General features: G+C 57.0%; 8 protein-coding genes across 8 annotated transcripts; 7 read left to right on the top strand and 1 right to left on the bottom strand.

Annotated features, from left to right (window-relative positions):
- Positions 1–266: 266 nt before the first annotated feature.
- Positions 267–2529, top strand: LAESUDRAFT_522135 (uncharacterized protein). The gene is made up of 4 exons (XM_040902795.1): positions 267–464; positions 537–777; positions 837–1018; positions 1070–2529. Exons 2-4 carry the CDS (start codon positions 612–614, stop codon positions 2264–2266), a joined length of 1545 nt encoding a protein of 514 aa, XP_040758634.1. The 5' UTR covers positions 267–464; positions 537–611; the 3' UTR covers positions 2267–2529.
- Positions 2530–3782: 1253 nt separating this feature from the next.
- On the top strand, positions 3783–5206 carry LAESUDRAFT_745643 (NAD(P)-binding protein; the record flags this gene model as incomplete). Its single annotated transcript, XM_040911382.1, has 8 exons — positions 3783–3908; positions 3975–4012; positions 4061–4215; positions 4273–4349; positions 4401–4494; positions 4547–4597; positions 4654–4688; positions 4745–5206. 8 exons carry the CDS (start codon positions 3783–3785, stop codon positions 5042–5044), a joined length of 876 nt encoding a protein of 291 aa, XP_040758635.1. The 3' UTR covers positions 5045–5206.
- Positions 5207–7467: 2261 nt separating this feature from the next.
- LAESUDRAFT_731833 (glycoside hydrolase family 31 protein) lies at positions 7468–11728 on the top strand. The gene is made up of 16 exons (XM_040910125.1): positions 7468–7758; positions 7815–7979; positions 8057–8192; positions 8253–8702; positions 8770–8853; positions 8904–9175; positions 9229–9329; positions 9388–9459; positions 9510–9538; positions 9590–9653; positions 9741–9877; positions 9935–10018; positions 10071–10234; positions 10297–10781; positions 10837–11002; positions 11060–11728. The coding sequence occupies exons 1-16, from the start codon at positions 7695–7697 to the stop codon at positions 11584–11586; spliced, it is 3000 nt and encodes a 999-aa protein (XP_040758636.1). The 5' UTR covers positions 7468–7694; the 3' UTR covers positions 11587–11728.
- Positions 11729–12002: 274 nt separating this feature from the next.
- On the top strand, positions 12003–14039 carry LAESUDRAFT_522650 (uncharacterized protein). The gene is made up of 3 exons (XM_040902797.1): positions 12003–12406; positions 12458–13885; positions 13964–14039. The coding sequence occupies exons 1-2, from the start codon at positions 12191–12193 to the stop codon at positions 13847–13849; spliced, it is 1608 nt and encodes a 535-aa protein (XP_040758637.1). The 5' UTR covers positions 12003–12190; the 3' UTR covers positions 13850–13885; positions 13964–14039.
- Positions 14031–14535, top strand: LAESUDRAFT_522550 (uncharacterized protein). The gene has a single exon (XM_040902796.1). The coding sequence runs from the start codon at positions 14151–14153 to the stop codon at positions 14403–14405; it is 255 nt and encodes an 84-aa protein (XP_040758638.1). The 5' UTR covers positions 14031–14150; the 3' UTR covers positions 14406–14535.
- Positions 14536–14736: 201 nt separating this feature from the next.
- On the top strand, positions 14737–16223 carry LAESUDRAFT_739417 (lytic polysaccharide monooxygenase; the record flags this gene model as incomplete). Its single annotated transcript, XM_040911004.1, has 7 exons — positions 14737–14884; positions 14940–15106; positions 15164–15323; positions 15373–15443; positions 15498–15662; positions 15742–16019; positions 16190–16223. The coding sequence occupies 7 exons, from the start codon at positions 14737–14739 to the stop codon at positions 16221–16223; spliced, it is 1023 nt and encodes a 340-aa protein (XP_040758639.1).
- A 695-nt stretch (positions 16224–16918) lies between these two features.
- On the top strand, positions 16919–18561 carry LAESUDRAFT_764217 (uncharacterized protein; the record flags this gene model as incomplete). The annotated part of the gene is made up of 2 exons (XM_040913398.1): positions 16919–17545; positions 17605–18561. 2 exons carry the CDS (start codon positions 16919–16921, stop codon positions 18559–18561), a joined length of 1584 nt encoding a protein of 527 aa, XP_040758640.1.
- Positions 18562–18989: 428 nt separating this feature from the next.
- On the bottom strand, positions 18990–21075 carry LAESUDRAFT_708254 (actin-like ATPase domain-containing protein; the record flags this gene model as incomplete). Its single annotated transcript, XM_040906682.1, has 4 exons — positions 20950–21075; positions 20815–20895; positions 20677–20759; positions 18990–20625 (listed from the first exon to the last, which is right to left on the bottom strand). The coding sequence occupies exons 1-4, from the start codon at positions 21061–21063 to the stop codon at positions 18990–18992; spliced, it is 1914 nt and encodes a 637-aa protein (XP_040758641.1). The 5' UTR covers positions 21064–21075.
- Between the last annotated feature and the right edge of the window lie 18 nt (positions 21076–21093).

The following is a 21093-nucleotide window of genomic DNA, read 5'->3' on the forward strand; positions in this document are numbered from 1 at the left end:
ATCAAGTCGTGTCAGTTGCTGTGTGCTAAGACATGCGAGTGACCGAACGTTTCATCTGTAAGTTCGGCTCGTCCATCTGCCAAATGCGTGTTGGCATGTCAGGAGACTGAGCCATATCGAGAGGGCTGCTACTTGGAAGCAATTTTGCTGACAATGATACTTTCTAGCCGGATGCGGGAATAAGTGGCGTAAACGGAAGCAAATTAGGCAAATCTCATGAGCAGATCCGGGACCTATCGAAAAACCAACAATTTATGGGCAATCCACCTGCGTCCACAATACCGTATTGGATCAATGTGCCTCTTCCGGCTGCCTCAAGGATGTCCATCACTTACGCCAGGTTCTTCGGAACATATACAAGATATGCTTTACGAACACCCTTCCTCTCAACCGCCTCGACCCACCATTCGCAATTCAGTCCCTCGACTTGCGGATCACAGCTCGACTAGCCGTTCGCTGTGCAGGTACGCGCTATCTGTGAGCGTCTCCTTCGACGCATTTGGAGAACTGCTGCCCTTACGACCCTGTCTCGCCAGCGCACTGTCGCAGGCTTCTGGAGGTCATAGTCCTGCCCGCTTCGCATTAGCTGCCGTACACCCCACGGATCTTCGATGAGCTGTTATAACTCTGGTGTCTACTATGCTTCATCGGAAGATACCGATGCACATTATGGAGAACGAGACGACTATGTGCGGCATGATAGAGAGGGTTCTGTGTCTGGTTCGGAGTCGAACTACGGTCACTATTTGCAAGGCTATAAGGATGAGAACGATACAGGTAAGTCCCTTCGCACAAATCTTGGGATGCGCATTAAGTTCCGATACATCATGTCTCAGAGGACCCCAACATGGCACTCATTGCGCAGACACTCAATGCGGATGGCACTCCAAAACGTCCCATGAATGCTTTTATGATATTTGCACGCAAGAGGAGGCCTGAGATCTCTGCTGCGAACCAGATGATGAGGACTGGAGACGTTAGCAAGATATTGAGCAGAGAATGGAATACGATGGATATGGTGCGTCAATTGCCAACCCAAGTTTTTCAGATGACCTCATCCCTCTGCCAGTCACAAAAGAAGTTCTACCTCGACCAAGCCAAGAAGTTGAAGGACAATTTCAACATTAAATATCCTGATTATGTGTATAGGCGGCGGCCCAACAACTCGCGCAAGAAGCGGAAGCTAGAGCCTGGCCAAGAGGCTTCTCCAGGACTCCCCTCCGGCGTTGATAGAGAGGATACGTCTCTTGAAGATATTTCTTCTGTCGACCTGGACGACTCTGGCATTGACGCTTCGCCTGTTGGATATCAGTACGGTTTCGAACGAGCCGCGAGCAGCTCTGCTGCGTATGCAGGCGGGAATGACTTTGCGGCTTCACCTCCATCGTCGAATTATTCAGACCAACTACGGAGCCTTTCTCAGAGCCGCTTCGAGGAACAAGCATCCCCAACTGCATACTCGCGTTCTGCCGCTGCGCCGCAGAGCGGGTATACTGAAGGGGTTGTCAGTGCGCAGAAGCTTGCTTCTTCCGCCGATGCGAGTGGCCACGGCCAGTATATGGGCTCTTTGCAGCACGGGCGCCCCATCGCCAGTCTCGTTGAGGATGCGGGACACAGCATATGGGATTATTCCAGGCCAGGAGACAGAGGTCAGGGGCGGATGAGCTGGCCTCTACTTCCCGCTCTCGATACCAACCTCGCACAGAGGTCAGGTGACAGGAACATCGTAGCCACCCAGAAACCGGAACCGTACTCATCACCACTCGATCAGCGTTCCTGGCCCAGTTCAACGTCTGCAACGGCGTCCAACGGGTCCGGTTCATCGGCGACGCGTTTGTCTAATGCTGCGTTCCCGACCCTCACATCCCCATTCGTGCCCAATGAGTCGCCGTCTGCTCGAACTTTGTCTCCCCTTGGCCAGCAGAGCCCCCTCAACGGCGATTACTTCCCCTCGTCTTACATGCAGATGAGTCGGGGAATGTCCCTATCAAGCAGGCTCGGTGGTGCAGATGACCCGCGCGGCTTCACCCATTCTAACATTCTCCCGCCTCCGGTGAGCAGTTCGTACGCTGGGGGAGGAGAGCTACCTAGCCAATGGCAATCCCCATATCGCACACCACCCAGTCAGCCGTTATCCGGATACCATCCTCTCACAAGCTTGCCTATTCAAACGACCTCATCTGCCGAGACGTCGCCGTCAACAGCAGGCGCGGTTGTAACTCCTGGTGCCCAGACTGGATTCTGGGAAAAGAGGAGGTTCGACTGACGCTGAGCTGCCGTCGCTCTCACCAGACCCGCCATGCCTCATTCTCATCAGCTGCTCAGTGTACCATGAATTTCAGCGCATGCTTGATTTCTGAATTGACACGCACCACAACCTATGTACACGTGTATTCACAAATTTTCAGTCGCAGCTGCCACCATGGCTGTATTTACGTCTACATTGTCATCATTTACGGTCTTATTCGCTTCCATCCTACTGGTTTCACGCTAATGCGACTCTGATTCGATCGGCGCAAGAGCGGACGTTGCTTGAAGACGTAATTTCTTGCGCTTACCTGCTCGGCGAGGGGTCGCGTGGATTGTCAATGACGAGGTTTGTCATGTTCTGGCGCCGTGGTGATGTTGGACCTCACATTCTTTACCCCAGGAGGATGAACCCTTCAAGCGCATGCGGACGTCGCCGTCAGCATTTGTTTCAGGTTACCCTCCAGAGATGGTGATAGCACACGTACGAGGATTAATGTTAAATCTACTGTTGGCCAAGGCGTTCATGTCCTTGCTCATTTGGCTATCCAGGGCACTGTTACGGCATGCCTGAGCAGCGCGCATTCCCGGACGATCGATGTGTGCTTCTGCCGAAGTGGGGCCGCCGAGATGGGTCGTCTTTTGTCTCCGGGGGACCTGCATAGGCTTTCGAGAAGTAAGCTTGATGAGCACGCCCTGGAAGCGCCCGAAGCAACAAAGCCGGTCAGAGAACTCTCAGCACGAGGATTGGTATATTGGTAACTCAACCAGGGAGGTGGGCTCGGAATCGGTTGGAATCCAACGGTAGCATTTATTTTTGCAATTGATGCCCAGAGACGGCACCGTCTGTCATGGGGCAGTTGGAGCTTGTGTCGAAGTACCCTCTGTCACTTTGAACGATCCTGCTGCGATCCGATATCACACGACCGAATCGCTAAAGTTGTTGTGTGAGAGGGGTGGGGAACGATCTACAATTGTGAATGGATCAACTAAGGAGCGGGGAAGCACTGTCTGAATATGTCCTCCGGAGCCCTCACAAGTCGAATCGGTACAATGCGTGCCTTTCATTGGACCGTCTGTAAAATTGGTTGGTCGCTCGCGCAGTGTCCTTGTGGTCACAGCTCAGCGTGTATCGTGAGCCATCGGCGAAAACAAACCGAATATCTCTCACCACATCCAACATCTATCCGAATTTCGCGCGCCTTCTGGCCACACAATCAGAACATCGGCAGATGTGACCACTGTGCTAGTCTCTCGGATGCGTTTCAATATCCACGCGAATGCGATGCAGTTAGTGCGACGGCGACCTGACCTTCCGATGTATCGCATCTGCTCTGTAGTAGATACCCCCGAACTCACCTGGGGAATCAAGCTCAAGCTCCGCGCAAGGCACGCTGCAACCCATCAATATTACATATAATCTCACACCGGTCCGCTCACCATGCGGCACGTCACCGAACCACTCGGATGAGTAGTTGCCCCCATCAGCGCGTGTATTCAGCGCTTGTCAACTACCAACACGACGTATCTCTAAGATGAAGGCATACGTCTCACCGATAGTCGATTCCACCACCGTTTTCAAGAATGATATTTTCAAAGGCAAGGTGCTGTTCTGTACCGGCGGAGGATCTGGAATCTGCAAGGCGATGACGGAAGCTGTGGTATGTGGTTATCACGGCTCTCCACTTCAGATATCCGAGGTGAACGGATTGTAATGATCTCATAAGATGCGTCACGGTGCAAATGCGACCATCGTAGGCAGAAAGTAAGCAAAACAACAATGTAACTTCGTGCAATCTGACGATCACGGTAGGTTGGACCGGCTCACGGCAAGCGCCGAAGAGCTTGCGCGGACCACGGGGAGACAATGTCTCGCAGCTCAAGCTGACGTTCGCGATCCCAAACAGCTACACGAGGCCGTCGCAAATACGATTGCCAAGTACGCAAGAATCGACTTCGTGATCTGCGGTGAGCTCTGCACCCCTGACGGGTATCCCTTTCGAGACGAACGACCATCGTTTCTAGGAGCGGCCGGCAACTTCCTTGCACCCATCTCCGGGCTATCCGAGAATGGATTCAGGACTGTTGTTGAGATCGATGCTGTACGTCTTATTGGATTGCGACTCCGTGCAGTCTCGCAAGAGCTTACGTAGATCGGAACGTACAACACCATCAAAGCAACCTTGCCGTACGTGAGAGAGTCGAAGGGGTCCTATATCCATGTCAGTGCAACACTGCACTATAGAGGTATTTCATTAAAATAAGGTCTATTCGGTGTAAGTATTAACACATTTTGTAGGGACTCCGTATCAAGTACATGTCTCTGCCGCAAAGGCCGCTGTGGACGCTAGTGAGTGGTCGTATTGACTTCTAAATCAGAGTATTCAGCATATCTATGTACTATAGCGTCCGCTGTGTTAGCTGTCGAAGAAGGACCTCGCGTCGGTGACAATATCTGCGTGTCTGCTACCAGGATGCTAATGTTGAATACCACTAGGGCGTCCGTTCGAATGTCATCGCTCCAGGACCTATTTCAGGGACAGAAGGGGCAGACCGCCTCACGACAAAGGACGGTAGTGGGGGTGGCTGGGCAAATATCCCCGTGGGACGAACTGGCGACGTGAAGGACATAGCCAACGCTACTATCTTCTTGTTCAGTGACGCTGCGAGCTTCATTACCGGACAGGTGTTACCGGTGGATGGAGGTAGTGAGCATTTGCGCCCGTTGGGATTGCCCTATCCCCAATCGGTGCTGGATCCCGAGTCGGTGAAAGGCATGATTAAATCCCGTCTGTAGCCTTTGCAGCGGCTTCGATTGTGCTCCGCACCATGACTCCGGTCCATCGTAGCTCCTGCCAAAGTCGTTTGTACACGTATGGATAGAATGCAGATGTGCACGTCGTGTTGTCTTGATACAGAGGCGGTGATGTCCTGTGTGGCGATCTCCTAACCTACCGTGGAACCGAAGGAAGGACTTCTCCGTCGATCCCAATTCAGTGGGCAAATTCCCCCTGATGAACACCACACGCGTCTTGGCAACGTGCGTTGCGTAAGCGGACAGCCCCTCGGAAAGGTTCCAAAATTGCGGCGTTCAATTCAGTCCAACTAAAAGTAAATCTAACCTGGAGACCCGTTATTTGAAACAGCGGGAAATATGACTGTATCCACATATCTCCTCTCAACGAAAGCGATTTACGAGTATCATAACGGACTGCAACGGAGAGAATGGGTATCAGAATGGCAAGTCATCAGTGAGCACGAGTCAAGTCCATCCGCCCGGACGCGGCGCGCCACGGCGAGAGTTTGGACCATGCGGGAGAGGACGATGCATTACTACATGACACGCGTTCCACCAGAAGCCTCAGGTCTCGGCGACACGGTGGAAACCTCCAATACCTCTGACAACCCTACGCAATAAGGAAATTTCAATGGGGCAGTATTGGCGCGAATCCGGGGTGCTGTTTCCCTGTAAACGAGCAATGACGCTTGACAGATAGAAGCGTGTCCTCCAGCGTTTCATTGTTACCAAGCCCAGCCAGCGGAAAGCAAGAGCGGAATTTGTGCTCTATACCGCCTGTACGTTAGCGCTTCTGCGCCAAGGCACAGCGTCAAGAAGCCCGTCCAGACTTCCGAACCGCGCGAGGTTTGCATGTCCTATGAACGAACCTGTCGATTTTGGACCAGGGATCCGGATGCGCGTTGTCAGATGATCCCTTTCGACGCCCGTGAGCAGAGCAAAGTACACGCGCGCGGACAGGGCCAAGACCATGCGCCGTTAATATCCAGATTCGACACCGCGGCAGCCGTCCTGGATGAGCAAGGTTCAGGTCAGCAGGACGGCGGCACAGTAACGCGGGACGCCTGAGAGGTCACATCTTGCATCATCGCGGTACTGGTGAGGCGCACTTCCGCCAAATCCCCGGAAGGGACAGAACCGTGCTATGGAGAAGAGCAGCATGCGTGCCTTACGGACCCGCACTCGTGGTGAAGGGGAAGTGCGCGGCCTCCTGGTGATAAGATCGTCATCAGATGGAACAGGGATGCAAATTGACAAATGAGAAGACAACGGCCCGGGAGTAATCCTGCGGCTCGAAAACCGAATACCCAGGTGCACGCGTTCGCACAGACACGCTGGAGAACCAAGGTCTGCGCGATGAGAGTTTGATATTCGGCATCGGGAGAACATCAAGGGTGACTCGACTGCGACCTGCGACTGCGACCTGGCCACGGGTTAGCGATGAGCAGCTCGCTAGCCCCGCCCGCTGTTGCATAGTCCAGATCCACGTTCTGGACTCAGATGCTTCCGAGAACACCGCATGCATCAAAGCTCTTCTTGTGCGGGTTGTCCAGTATACCCGTCCTGCAAAGCCGAATGTCCATGAACCAGAACCTGTCGCCCATGCGGAATATCAGCGATTGCGGCGGCTAACGCCCTCTTTCAGCATCCTACCTCTCACGGCCGTCTTGATGATGTTAGAATGGCTGAGATAGGAAGATTCACTGAGATTCTGAGCCGAAAATGCCAATGCGGCAGTCAGTAATGGTGCAATGTTCTACTCTGCGCAGGATCGCGACATTGGCTCAGTAGGCCAAATTCTATCGATGCTTGGCAGACCCTCACGTCATTCCGCATACGGTCAACGAGGTTTCCACGGTTCATTGCAGGAGAGCTTCGGTCTGGAAGCGTGACATTCTGCGCCAGTCGCATGACCGATCAGCTTGACCTGATAGAAATAATTATCAGTACAGGTCACACAGACTCACGGCGGGCGTTTGACGCCAGTCACCAATAAGTCAATGTCATCACCTTTGTGGACCGCAAATGAAGTCCGATGGTGTCCTGCTCGCTGAGCACTGGAACGAACAAATGCAGGTATAGCTAGATCACCTCGTCGCGCTACGGTCAGGGCATCCGGACTTCTGGATCGTTGGCGGCGAAGTGCCAGCACTTGCATTGAAGTTTCTATACCAGGTATTTTCTTATTTTTTGAAGGCTGTCATTTTCTAAACACCTGGGCAGGAAGGCGCATCGCAGTTGGAACCTTGAATAAAGACGGTTTTGCACAACAATTAGGTCCTACTTAGTAGTACGCCTAAGTTTGGCGTCTCGAGGTCTTCCGGTTCAGGCTTCCACAATTTTCCCCGAATTTGTCCAATCTTCTATCAGGCGCGTATTTCGATGGCTCTGGCGTTTGAAGATTTCGAGCAAAAGAAAACGGCCTGAGTGAAGTGCGCAGGAAGGTTTTGTTCAGCGCCGAGGAGAAAGAGCTGTGTGGCGCGTGGCGTGCTGCGGCCGAAGAAGGCAAGAGTTGCACTTGAACTTCATCTCAGCGTTCCGCCGCCACAGCACGGTCATGAGACCAACAGGTTTTGGTGGATTCCCTTCATTCAGTGCGACGATTGTCTTCGTTTCTGAACACCTGACGGCGCACTTCTAGCGCTCAAACATGAGGCGGGGAGCGGTGGGTTCGACTCCAAAGACGCCCATGCCTTCTCGGCGTGCCCGTCGCGGTACACACGTTCCATCTGCATCATATCTGTGCAAACGCTGAGCTAGTCCTTTACAGCTGTAGACCGTACGGGCTTCGCGATCGCGATGATTTTGGCTGGAGTGGTGCTTGCGGTGTGTTACCGCGCTTTAGCAAATGCGAACGTGTTTGCCGGTCCAGACTGGCTGGACGGCGATTTCGAGGTCGATACGTACTATTCAAAGAACGTCTCTGCTTGTCCAGGTAAGTTTTGGCAAATTTCTTTACAGAAACTCGATCAACGTCGGCATGTGTGACTCATGTGTGCTATCGCAATATAGGTTATACTCTTAGAGAAGTAACGGATATGGAGAATGGTTTCATAGCAAGCTTAACGCTGGCAGGATCTCCCTGTGAGGCTTTTGGCCAGGACGTCGATGAACTTACGTTGCAAGTGAGCTACGACTCGGACACAAGGTAATTCGTGGATCCACGTGCTCGTGCAACCTATGCATTGACAAGAAACTCCCACCGCAGGCTCCACGTCAACATTTTCGATACGGCTCAATCCCAGTTCACAATTCCGGATTCTGTCATCTCTCTTGAGTCGTCGTCGTCGGGCGGCAGCAAAAATAGTTCTGACCTCGTCTTTAACTATGACTCGTCTCCCTTTGCTTTCTGGATTACGCGTCGCTCTGATCCCGATGCTGAGCCCCTGTTTGACACTAGAGCGAGCTCACTTCCACCGACACCCATGGCGCCCGTCATAGCAAGCGACTCTTCGACTGCTCTCGAAGGCTTCCCGCTCGTGTTTGAGGAGCAGTATCTGCAGATCACCTCTGCCCTCCCTTACGACGCGAACATCTATGGTCTTGGAGAAGTTGTCGCGAGCAGCGGTTTCAGGCGCGACGTCGGTGCTGACGGAGGCGTTGGGACCATACAAACGATGTGGAATCGGGACGATGCCGACCCGCTCAACCAGAACATGTTTGTGTGTTTCAGTTTCATCTGGGTATTGACTTCTGACGATTTTGTCATTGCCGCGCACGTATAGATATGGCTCTCATCCGATATACATGGAGCACAGGTACAATGAGACCACACAGCAGGCTCAATCTCATGGCGTCTTCCTGTTCAGGTGATTATACACCGATGCTACCCATGCCAGTATGCCTGACACATTACTAGCTCATCCGGATCGGACATACTACTGCTGACACCTCCATCTTCGTCTAAATCCCTGATCCAATATCGCCTCATCGGCGGGACGCTCGACTTTTATTTCTTCTCTGGTCCGACCCCGCAGCGAGTGATCGAACAGTATGGCGAGCTGATTGGAATGCCTACTTGGCAGCCCGCTTGGGGACTCGGATTTCACCTCTGTCGGTGGGGTTATGAGAATCTCACGGAGACCAAAGAGCAGGTCACACGCATGAGAGAGGCGGACATCCCTCTGGAAGGTATGTCGGACATTAGACGTGGTCGAAGAGCACTAATTCGCTGACACGTGTAGTGATGTGGAACGACATTGACTTGTATCACGCCTTGCGAGACTTCACCTCCGACCCTGTTTCATTCCCAGGTGATGAGATGCGAACGTTCATCGAGGATTTGGTGATGCTGCCATGAACATTTCCTATTGACATGCATTCTGACTAAGTACACTTGTCAGGCTGCCAACCATCAGCATTATATTCCCATAACCGACGCCGGCGTTGCGGTACAAGTGAACGCGACCGACATCGTATGTGCACTCTTACTCTCGTTGTACGTCACGACTGACCATGCAAGCAGTATGACCCGTACACGAGGGGTGTCGAGCTGTGAGCACGTTCGGTCGTTCATTGAGAGGATTGTTGACCATCATTTCGCAGGGATGTGTGGATGAAGAACCCGGACGGCTCTGAGTATGTCGGGCAAGTTTGGCCGGGGTATACCGTAAGTCTCCCTTGCTTCTCTCACGGACAATCCCGTTACACAATCTCGGACTGACATCGCGCATACCCATTCCGTTCGTGCGTGCAGGTCTTTCCCGACTGGTTCGCAAACAATTCCCAAGCCTTCTGGACAGAAGCGCTGAAAAACTGGTCACAAGGCGGCGTCGAATTCTCCGGCATATGGCTAGACATGAACGAAGTGTCGTCCTTCTGCAACGGCTCCTGGTCAGCTGTGGTTTAACGCCTTGCCGGAGAAGAAGACTGACTGACTCACGCGTACAGCGGCACTGGTGCCATCCTGTCGACCCCGCCGCCCATGGCTTTACCCGGGGATCCTGACGACCCTGTCACGGCGTATCCCGAAGGGTACGCTTGTCTCTATTGTCGTCCCTGAACTCGTGGCTGACGAACGCGCCAGGTATAATGCCACGCTCTGGGGCCCTAGCGGAAATATCACTATAAATGGCACGTTGACGTACAGCGGAGAAGCACCAGACACCGCCGCGCTGGAGAAGCGAGGTGTCGGCGCGGGTGAACAAACAGGTGTCAATCTTAGTAACCCGCCGTACGCGATCCACAACGGTCGGTTCCCCCGACTTCTCATTCGGCGTGTCTTGCTGATCGGCTCGTTGTATGGTGGACAGGCTTCGGACCACTGGGAACACGGACAGCGCCGACTAACGCCACTCATCAAGGCGGGTATGTCGAGCTCGACGTGCATAACCTCTGGGGCATGATGGAGGAGAAGGCCACGCACATCGCCTTGCAGGAGATCCGGGGCAAACGGCCCTTTTTGATCAGCCGCTCGACTTTCCCCAGCTCTGGGAAGTGGTCGGGACATTGGCTGGGCGATAATTACAGCAAGTGGGCGTACATGCACTATAACATCCAGGGCGCGCTGCAATTCCAGCTCTTCCAGATCCCGATGGTCGGCGCGGACACGTGTGGGTTCGCAGGCAACACTGATGAGGAGCTGTGCAATCGGTGGATGCAGATGTCGGCGTTCATGCCGTTCTATCGGAATCATAATCAGCGTGGTGCCCTTCCGCAGGAGCCGTATCGGTGGGAAAGCGTGGCAAATGCGTCTCGTACTGCCATGAGCATCCGCTACTCGCTGTTGCCGTATTGGGTATGTCGGGTCATTTCATATATGCGTAGTTTAAATTGATAGCTCGCCGATGAAGTACACGTTGTTCGCCAATGCGTCGACGTATGGGGCGCCGGTCGTTCGCGCGTTGTTCTACGAGTTCCCGACAGAGCCTGAGCTTTTCGCTGTAGACCGACAGTATTTGGTCGGAAGGGACATCCTTGTCACTCCAGTGTTGACGCCGAATGTATCGACTGTGGACGGTGCGTGGTATATCTAGGACACAAGGCGCGATGTATGGCTGATATAGTCATTTACAGGGATCTTCCCAGGGAGGGGTCAAGTGGTCTGGCGCGATTGGTACACTCGCTCAACCGTGGACGCTAATCCGGGAGGCAACACGACTCTCGACGCTCCGCTCGGCCACATCAACGTCCACGTCAGGGACGGGTCCGCCATCCTGCTCCATTCTCAGCCGGCCTATACGATCGCAGAAACCCGGCAAAGCCCCTATGAGCTCCTCGTGTCGCTGTCTCCGGGCGGGTACGCATTTGGTACCGCGTACTTTGACGATGGCGATAGTGTTCCGCCGACGCCCAATACCACCGTCACGTTCAGCGTCACGGACGGCTCGTTGAGCATCAGGAGTGCCGGCGACTACAGCATCGAGCAGGCGTTGGAGTCGGTGACGGTACTCGGGGTGGGTGCTACCAAGCCGTCGACGGTTATCGTTCAGAATGCGGCGCTGGAGGACGCCAGTTGGGAGTATGATGAGGCGAAGCAGGAGCTCGTGATGAGTGATTTGGAGCTGGACTTGAACGGAGCCATCGAAATCAGTTGGCAGTAGATGATACGCGACACAGCGAGTAGAAAAGCTTTCTTGATAGGCCGTATACCTGATGTAACGTACTTGCATTGACCCAAATTGTAATCGAGGCGAGGATCGTCGCGGAACCAATTTGAATGGCTGACTAAGCAGCTTGTTGTGGCTTATGGCTGTCCAACGTGGCCCTCGCATTCAGCGACAGCACTGGTGCAGGCCGTGAAACACTATATCAAGCTTGTCTGACTCGCCCGTGTTCGCACCGGTAATATTTCAGCCTTGACTGATGGCATTCACAGAGACTGAACGAGTCATGTCAAGACAAGATAGGCTCGCGGAAGCGCTTTCTGCTGTGGATAAGAAGCTGAGCCAATTGCAATTGCGAGAACAGGAAGCACGAAGCTTGCTCGAGTTTATCTTGCAGGAGAAACGTTCCGTGGAGGCTGAGCGCGCAGCCCTCGACGCACAGCGCAATCCCTTCGAATGGCTCCCTACCGAACTCCTCCTCCACATATTCACCGCCCACGTCCAGGCTGGACCGGTAACGGCCCTGCCAGCTGCTGAGGCGCACGAGCTGCTCCTCCGTCCGCTTGTACTGTCTCATGTCTGCCGTCGCTGGCGCAATGCGATGCTGTCCACCTCGAGTTTGTGGTCGCGGATCCCGGTGATGGACGACTGGAGGATCGGCTCGCAATTCCTGAAGCGAAGCGGCGATGCTCCTCTAGACATCATTGCTTCACCGAGCAGTCGCGCATCATCTCGCTCTCTCGACTGTCTCGTCGATACCGTCTCACGATGGCGTTCGGTCGCGTGGCATTCGTCAGCGGTGGGTTCTCTACTCACAGTACTCAACACTTCACACTTTCCTCGGCTACAGCACCTGAAACTTGCGCAGACGATGCATCATAAATATCACTGGAATGTTCAGCGATACTTCGCTTCGCCGTTCATGGCTCTCGAGACCCTACAACTAGAGCAGGTGTCGCCAGCACAGCTGCCTCCTGTTATGTTCCCGAGCTTGCGCAGCTTGCAACTACACAACTTTAAATGCGGCCCAGGCTCGCATCGGACGGGAGCACAAATGTCGGAGCTTTGCGCTCTGTTATCTCGTGCTCCGATTCTCGCAGAGCTGGTCCTCGATGCCGCGACTCCGGCCTTAGACGTCTGCTTGAGCTACGACGATCTCCCTCACAGTGACGGCGGTCCCCACATGAAACGAGAGACTCCACACGAAATACATCCGATTCAGCTGCAAAAGCTCACTCGCCTCGAATGGAGCTTCGCACCTCCGAAGGACTGCTGGGCGATCTTTTGTTTCTTGGCCGTCCCTGTCTTGCGCGAACTCGAGCTCTGCTTGAACACCGGACGCACACGTTGGGCCCAGGCGGAGAACAACAGAATGATAAACGAGCCCGAGACCCCTCCAGTCGGGCGGCACAGAAACAGAACGATCACGTTCGAGCAGCTGGAGGTCCTGAGCGTCGAATGCATAGACTCGGACGGGCTCACGGACGCATTCAAGAAGATGCACTTCCCCGCACTCAAGCGACTCAGCATCGCATACATACCGCCCCGGCGACAGCGCTCCTTACTCGTTCTACCCCGACACGAGTCCATCTTCCGCGAACCCCGCATGCCGAGCCTCACCCACCTAAGCCTATCCTGCTTCGAACTCGACCTCGAGACGACGCCCACGATGCTGCGCTACCTGCCGTCGCTCACGCACCTCACCCTCAACGCATGCACGAAAGCGGGGCCGATCGTCTGCTCGCTCTCCGGCCGGTTCTGCTCGCACTGTCGCGTCAGCGGCGCCGCGGGGTCGGGCAGGAACTGGGTCGTGCCGCGCCTGGAGCACCTGGGGATCGTCGAGTGCGCCGATGTGCGGTTCGCGTGCTTGAGCGAGGTCGTGCGTGCGCGGAGGGCGGCGGCGCTGGATTTGCCTGGTGGAGGGTACACCGCGAACGGGCACGCGGCGGTCGTGGTGGGCGGGGTGATATACGACCCTGTGTCTGATCGCGTGATGAAGCCGCTCAAGAGGAGGCCGATCGCGGGGCCTTCTTTGCCAGGGACGCCTGCGCGCGTGGCTGTTGCGCCGACTGCGGTGCCGTCGCTTGCGTCTCCGAGCTTGAATGGGAGCTTTGTGCCGGGGTGGAACCCGCATGGGAGCTTGAAGCCGGTGTGTGTTGAGTCGGTGCATGTTGAGGGGTGCTTGAGGGTGTCGGAGGCGGAGGCGATGTCGTTGAGGGAGGAGGAGTGGGGCGTCGTGGACGTCGTTTGGTATCCGTGAGTGGTGTGCGTGCCATGGATGCCGTCTTGCATACAGGTGAGTGCGTGCCGGGCGTGGTGTGTGCGTGTCGCGCCAAGTTATGCTGACTGTCGTGTTGTGCGATGCGCTCGCTAGCGGTTCTGCGGCTGATTGGGTACAAGTCTCGAGCTCATTCATCATCACATAATGTTCCTCAACACTCTTCGACATCTCGTTCAGTTCACTACGGACTACAGCTCACACTCTCGCATTGGCATTCGCATTTCTAAGGACCCCTACGCATCGCCTCATCCATCTCCGTCTCGACCCAACCCCGACCGCTATGCTCATGTCTGGATACCCTTGTATTAAATATATAATACTCCTCATCTCCGTTGCGTTGATTGACGCCGCGTGTGGCCTGGACCAAGCGCCGAGAAACCCCCGAGTCCCAGGAAAACGAACGGATCAAGCGCTTTGTGTACCCTGCCAAGCCCGTCTACGCGCATGCGTTCCGGACCCAGCTCGACCCGCCATTGGCGAGCCCGAGTGTGATCCTGATCGCCGATACCTGCCGCGTGTCGTTCGCCGTACGTAGTCGTGGCGCGCGCAGTCCGCTCTGCATGCATATGGACTCTGTCTTGTCTTGGAGGCTGGAAGCAGCGGCCGCGGCGCGTCGATGAAAGGACACCTCGAGGCGACGTCGTGCGATTCATTTGTTTTTGTTGTTTTTGTGCGTTGTGTGCTGCGCAGCGCACGCCCACGGTGGGCTGACTGTGATCCGTTCTATAAGAACGGATCGAGGGCGTCCGGGCCCGGCCAACCTTGCTCGCTCGTTTGCTCGTTGTGTCGTTTTCTCAACTGCCATCGCTGATCGCGCAGGCGCGGCTGAACACCAACTCACACTCATTCAACGTATCGACTCGGAGATGCTGCACCTGCCAGTGCGCGGCGTGTGGGCTGTGGCGCTCGCGTGTGCCTTTGGGACTGCGTCTGTGTCCGCGCATGGGTTCGTGAGCCAGGTGGTCGTCGATGGGATAGCGTACGCGGGGAACATCCCCGGGAGCAGTTCGCCGGGTGTGTAGTGTCCTTTCGCGCTGTGTTGAGCTTGCTACTGACCGACGGCGGGCAGGCGCGAGCCCGATTCGGATGATCTCGACGATCGATCCGGTGAAGGGAGCTACGAGCGCGGATATTAATTGTGGGTGGGACGCGCAGCTCGCGGAGGTGGTCGCGCCTGCGAGTGCGGGGAGCGAGGTGACGTTCCAGTGGGCGGGCGGGTCGACGGGTGGTTCGAACGTACGTCGTGCTTTCTTTCCTCCTGCTGTATGGGAGGGCTGAGTGGTGGCGGGGTAGTGGCCACATAATACGGGCCCGCTGATGACGTATATGGCGTCGTGTGGGAATGTGAGCTGTGCAGAGTTCAACGCGACGGAGGCGGCGTGGTTCAAGATCGCGGAGCTTGGGCTGATCAGCTCGGATAGCGGGTCGGTGACGTGGTATCAGGAGTATATCGGTGCGTGCTCGCTGTTGTGGCGAGAGGCGATCGGTTGATGTGCGTGCAGAGGCTGGGGATTCGTATACCGTCACGCTGCCCGCGAACCTCGAGGCTGGGGGATACCTGATACGGCACGAGGTGCGTGCGCGGATCGGCGGTGGTATCTCGTGTTGACGTGCGTTGTCTCGGTAGATCATCGCGCTGCAGCTTGCGATGTCCGAGGGCGGCGCCGAGTTCTATCCTTCGTGTACGCAGATTGAGGTCGGCGGGGACGGGACGGGCGTGCCGGATAGCGATGAGACGTGCACGTTCCCTGGGGGGTACGCGGACGACGACCCGGGGATCTACACTCCAGACGTACGTCCTCGTATTGATGCGATGCAGTCGGATATCTGGATGGCCAAGCGTTGGATCTGGGCTGACGTGTGCTCCACAGGTGTACGATCCAGGGTTCACGTACGATTTTCCGGGGCCCGCGATATCGCAGCTGGTGAGCGGAGATGGGGAGGGAGAGATCACGTCTGCGCTGGGGGGCGACGGGGTAGCGATCACAGCGGGGTCGTCTGCTTCCGTCTCGGCATCCGTGCTCGTCGTCCCAAGTGGGACATCCGCCAGCGCGGGCAGTGGCGCGAGCACAGCCAGCGCTGTCACGACTTTGTCTGCCACTGCGTCGACCTCGGCACCATCGGCGTCTGCGTCTGCGTCGGGTGGCACGTGCGTGTTGAAGGCGAGCCGGCGGCGGCGGTCAGAGAGTGCGATGGATCTGGCGAGCGCTACGAAGAGAAAGACGAGCCGGCGGCATCTGAACCACGAGCGCGTGATGCGCCGCCTGAGGCGATCAGGATGATTCCGATGCTGGGACTGGCGTGCACGGTACATGGTAGGCCCTGGTGGCCTGCTCCTAAATGTCTCTTATAGGCTGGTTCCTGCTATGATGGAGGCTGTTCGATTCGTGACTGGAGGGCGGCGGATGGTGGCTGGGTCATCTCCGCCGTCAAAGCGTTGTATATTGCATGGTTGTAGCTTATTAAACGATGTGTGCAGATCTCTAGTGCCTGGAGTTGGATGAATGAATGGAGTGGAGCCCATCTGCCAGTGTCGGGCGGAAGTGGGCGGGTAAGGATGGTTTACATGTGTGTGGGAAGTGGCGCGGATCTGACGATGGTTGCCGGATTGGGGCATCGAGTTGCCGTATGTGGTATGTATCCGCGTTGTGTTGCCAGATCGAGGGCTGCGATCGGGCGTGGTGGCTGACGAGTGTGTGCGATTAGAGCGTAGCTGATTCGATGTGTGGCGAGCGCAGAAGTGTGTAGAGCAAGAGTGGACGATGGACTGACTGGCTTGGTTCTGGAGCCTCGCCAAGGTGGTATGCAGGTCCTCGCGACATTATGGAACGGCCGACCCGCCAAGTCTGCCAGTGCAATCGACAATCGTGCGTGGCCCCTCTCTCTCCCTCCTTCGACGCGGAACCAACTCTTCCAGTATCCGCCTTGTTTATAACTTGTCTCGAATGCAAGCGCCATACCTTCATCTTCTTGAACCCCCACACCGCTATGACGATGGCCACTCAGTTGTCGGCCAGCCACTTTGATCCTGTGACCAGAAACGAGAACATGTCTTCGTACGAGCTTGCAGCGGCGTTCGGCTCCAGCTCTTCCCTCCAGCATCCTTCCTCCTCTTACCACTCGCTAGCCGGCCTCGATCCGTTCGACTCTGCCTCTGACTCTCCATTCCAAGGCAGCACGCAGGGCGTACATCCGTCGCATCCGTCCTCGTCGTCTGGTTTGTCCGCCGCGCACGACGTTCAGGCGGCGTTCCACCCTTCTGCATATTCCAACGCAAATACCCTCGCTTTCCAACAGGCGCTCGCCGATGCGTTCGTCTCTGCGCATGTACAGCAGCAGCGTCCGGTGTCGCCGCACTCGCAGGTTCCGTACACCAGCCTCCGCTGGCCCGCCGCCGGGCACATGAACCACCTCGGACTCGAGCCGATGGACCCGTTATTCGCACCGGCGTCGACGCAGCCCCTCTTCCCGCCCTCGTTGCCCGCACATAGCGTATACCAGAGCGACAGCCAGGCGGCGCAGACGCTGCAGGACCACCAGCAAGCCGCCGCGCAGCCGTCCTGGTCCGTCACCGGCTCGCTCGACCCTGCGACGGGCGTGTACCAGCGCGTGCCGGAGCACCCGCGCATGCGCACCGCACAGGCGTGCGAGAAGTGCCGCGTCCGCAAAGCCAAGGTGCGTGCTGTTTTTGCTGCGTCGCCGAGTGTGAGGCTGACGGGTGTGGATGGTTGCAGTGCAGCGGCGAGCACCCGACCTGTGCGCGCTGTCGGATGCGCGGGCTCGTGTGCGAGTATGCGCCCGAGCGGAAGATGCGTGGGCCGAATAAGGTGAAGCGGAGGAGCGTCGACGCCGCGTCGACCTCGACCGAGCGCCGCGCGTCCTGCCCGTCTGCGGACGAGCGCAGGATGTCCGACGCGAGCACGAGCGGCGATGTCGATCCGAACTATCGCTTCCCCGAGAATGGAGACGCGAAGCCCGTCTCGCCGCCGCAGAGCAGGACGCCGGCGTCTGAGCCTGTGTCCTCGCCGCTGCGCTTCCCCGTGGGCACGTCCCCCGAGCACGACCACGAGCGCGAGTATGAGGCAGAGGCGCGCAGCACTGCGAGGCGCGCGCGCCCGCAGTCGATTGACCTCGGGAGCGCGGCGTTCTTCGCGCCGCACCCTTTCCCGCACGCATACCAACACGAGTCGGCGCAGGAGCACAGCGAGCGCCAGCACCAGCCCTACACGCGACAGGTGCACCTCCTCCCACCGGTCGACTACGCCGCGCGGCGGCAGAGCTTGCCGGCGTACGTCCACGTGCTATCGCTGAGCGCGCACGCGGCTGCGCAACGTGCCCAGGGCCTGGGACTGGACGCGCTGGGCTCGGGCTCGGGCTCGGGCCGCCGCTCGGGCTCGGGCTCGCATTCTGGGAGCGAGAGCTCGGGGGTGGCACCGCCGACGCCTTTGGAACTGCCTGAGAGCTTGGTGGGCGGGGAGCTGGTGTATCCCGCGATGGAGATGGAGATGGGGATGGGGATGGACGTGAGGGGAGAGCAGGGGGAGATGCAGTTCGGTGATGATCCGTTCAAGTTGCCGGAGCCGACGTTGGGGATGGGGATGGAGATGGGGGAGGAGATGGAGATGGGAACGGATGAGGAGAAGAGAGGGGATGTGGAGGTGCCGATTGACCCTGCGCTGTTGGCAGAGTGATCTGTCGGTGGTATTTTACCCTCGGGAATTTTGCGGTGATTTAGGTGGTAGAATGTAGCGATATCTTCTCGTACCTGGTTCTGTATAGTGTAGTGTGCCTGTATCAATACTGTTTGTGTCAATACCACTGGAGTCGAACTTTAAATGATAAATCCCATAGACGACTTTTCGAAGCATATATTTGATAGCAAGGACTCACGGTGAAAGACCTGAAAGCGACGATGAGGAAATGCCCTTGTGTCAATACCACCAGACTCGATGGTTTTAATGATGAGATCCCATAGACGAACCTGTACTTTGTCATTTGATAGCAATGACTCACGGTGTAAGAGTTGGCGGCGATGATGGATATCTGCAGCCCTTGGGCGAAAGCACAAAATGACCGCTATATTCAGGAGATGTAGATGATTACAGGGGTTGATGCCCATTCACGGCGCAGGCACGACGACCACCGACCTCTCTCCCTTGCCCCCCGGTCCAACCTCCCACGCACTCACCTCCAGCCCCCCACTATCATCCATCAAGAACTGCACCTCGATCTTCGTCGTCCACCGGTCCCCAGTCCTTCTAGCCGTCTTCACCGCGAACGCCAACGCGCCCAGCAGCGTCTCCTTCTCCACCGTCTTCTCCTTCACCTCGATCTCCTCCTCCTCTTCCTCCTCCTCGCCCTCCTCCGCCGGTACCGGCTCGTCCTCCTCGTCCCGCGGCGGCTTCACCTTCTCGATCTTCACGCCCTCCTTCGCCTCCCACAGCTCGAACCCGACGCGCTGCTCCGCGCCGACGTCCACGTCGAGCCGGAACGTGCGTCGACACGGCACCGCCGTCTCCCTCAATACCGCAGGCACCCACTGTCCGCCAATCGCGCCCTCCCCTTCCGCGCCCTCCTCGGGGAAGAGCATCCCAACCGTACGCGTCGTCGCCCTCACCCGCGTCCACTCGCTCCCGCTCGCAAACGCCGCGCGCACCTCGCGCTCCTCCTCCGTGCCCTCCGCGAGCATCGCGACCAGACGCGCCTGCAGCGCACACCCGCGCGAGAGGATCGCCGTCGGGTCTCCGACGCCCCCGCCTACGACCGCGCCCTCCGTGAACGGCGTGACCACCGTCTCGGAGAGGCCCTGCGCGAGGGCCTCGTCGAGCCCCGGGAGGCTCGCGGACCCGCCGACGTACACGATTTCGTCGATGTCGTACAGGTCGAGACCCGCGGTGCCGACGAGCTCGCGCACGCGCGCGAATACTTGGGCGTAGACGCTGCGCATTTCCATGTCGAAGCGCAGGCGCGTGATCGTGCCGGTGAAGTCGAGCCCGTCCTTGAGCGACTCGACGGAGCACGTCGCGGTGCCGGGCGATGCGGAGAGCGTGCGTTTTGTGTGCTCGACTGCGAGGCGGAGCTTGGCCTCGGCGCGTTTGTCTTGCGGCGTCGGGGCGGGCACGACGGCGAGTGGCGTTTTGGTTTTCTTGGTGAACTCTTTGGCGAAGTGCTTGATCAGCTTGTCGTCGATCGCGTCGCCGGAGACGGTTGTGTCGGAGAGGGTTGCGAGGGAGTAGGCGAGGCCTTGTCGGATGGAGAGGAGCGAGAGCTCGAGCGCGGAGGCGCCGAGGTCGACGACGAGCTGCGTGCGGTCCGGGTTGAGGTCCTTCGAGAGCGTGGTGGAGGTTGTCGTTACGGCGGCGGCGGCGCCAGCTTCCTCGAGGAGCTGTAGGACGTTGATTTCGGCGTCCTCTGCGGCTTTTTGAAGGGCGGCGCGCTGCGCGTCCGTGAACCAGTCGGGGACGCTGATGACTGCGCCCTGGACTTTCTTGCCGAGGAAGTCTTCGGCGGATTGGATGAGGGATTTGAGGAAGATGGAGGTCACCTCGGATACGGATAGGATGCGCTCGGCGGGGGTGGGCTCGGAGCGGGGCGTGGCAGTGTGCGAGGCGGCTGGAGTGTTGCTTGCGGTCGTGGGGAGAGGGGATGGGGCTGCCTGGAGGACTTGGACCTTGTATGCGGGGATGTCTGTCTGCTCGGGGTGCTGGATGACGAGCGCGGAAACGGAAGGCTTGTCGAAGGACAGTTCAGAGAACCTGTATATGGTCAGTCAAGGAGTGTTGATTTATAGGTGAGGCCATGCGTACTTTTTGCCAAGAAGGTTGCGGAAACCAGTTATGGTGTTTTGAGAGTTTTTGATGAGCTGGTGCTTGGCCTGGTTGCCGATGTACTGTTCGCGCGTGTCCATGAGCGCGATGTATATGGTGCGTTGCGGGTGTACGTACCATCTCTTCGCCGTGAAACGAGACCGCGCAGGCGATCTGGCGCTCGCCATCTTCGTTGGCAATACAGTCGGCAGAGCCCTCCTGCGCACACGAGTCAGTTCAATGGTTATGCAGCAGCATTAGAATGACACAGACTTTTGTGAGAACCGCGATGGACGCGTACGAGTTGCCAAAGTTGATCCCGACGACGGTGGGGAGGGCGGAGACCTCTATGGGCGCGTCGGCACTTCCGTTCGGCTGCGCAGCCATCGTATAGGAAAGTAGAAGGAAGGTAGAGCA

The sequence above is a fragment of the Laetiporus sulphureus genome (assembly GCF_001632365.1).
Source record: "Laetiporus sulphureus 93-53 unplaced genomic scaffold LAESUscaffold_70, whole genome shotgun sequence".
NCBI classification, from domain to species: domain Eukaryota; kingdom Fungi; phylum Basidiomycota; class Agaricomycetes; order Polyporales; family Laetiporaceae; genus Laetiporus; species Laetiporus sulphureus.

Bases quoted from the DNA above. Each gene is read 5' to 3' on its own strand.
- LAESUDRAFT_522135 (XM_040902795.1), top strand. From the start codon at position 612: ATGAGCTGTTATAACTCTGGTGTCTACTATGCTTCATCGGAAGATACC. The intron at 778-836 runs GTAAGTCCCTTC...ATCATGTCTCAG, and splicing joins TAAGGATGAGAACGATACAG to AGGACCCCAACATGGCACTC. The intron at 1,019-1,069 runs GTGCGTCAATTG...TCCCTCTGCCAG, and splicing joins AATGGAATACGATGGATATG to TCACAAAAGAAGTTCTACCT.
- LAESUDRAFT_731833 (XM_040910125.1), top strand. From the start codon at position 7,695: ATGAGGCGGGGAGCGGTGGGTTCGACTCCAAAGACGCCCATGCCTTCT. The intron at 9,460-9,509 runs GTATGTGCACTC...CCATGCAAGCAG, and splicing joins AAGTGAACGCGACCGACATC to TATGACCCGTACACGAGGGG. The intron at 10,235-10,296 runs GTCGGTTCCCCC...TATGGTGGACAG, and splicing joins GCCGTACGCGATCCACAACG to GCTTCGGACCACTGGGAACA.
- LAESUDRAFT_522650 (XM_040902797.1), top strand. From the start codon at position 12,191: ATGCTGTCCACCTCGAGTTTGTGGTCGCGGATCCCGGTGATGGACGAC. The intron at 12,407-12,457 runs GTACTCAACACT...AAACTTGCGCAG, and splicing joins CGGTGGGTTCTCTACTCACA to ACGATGCATCATAAATATCA.
- LAESUDRAFT_522550 (XM_040902796.1), top strand. From the start codon at position 14,151: ATGCTCATGTCTGGATACCCTTGTATTAAATATATAATACTCCTCATC.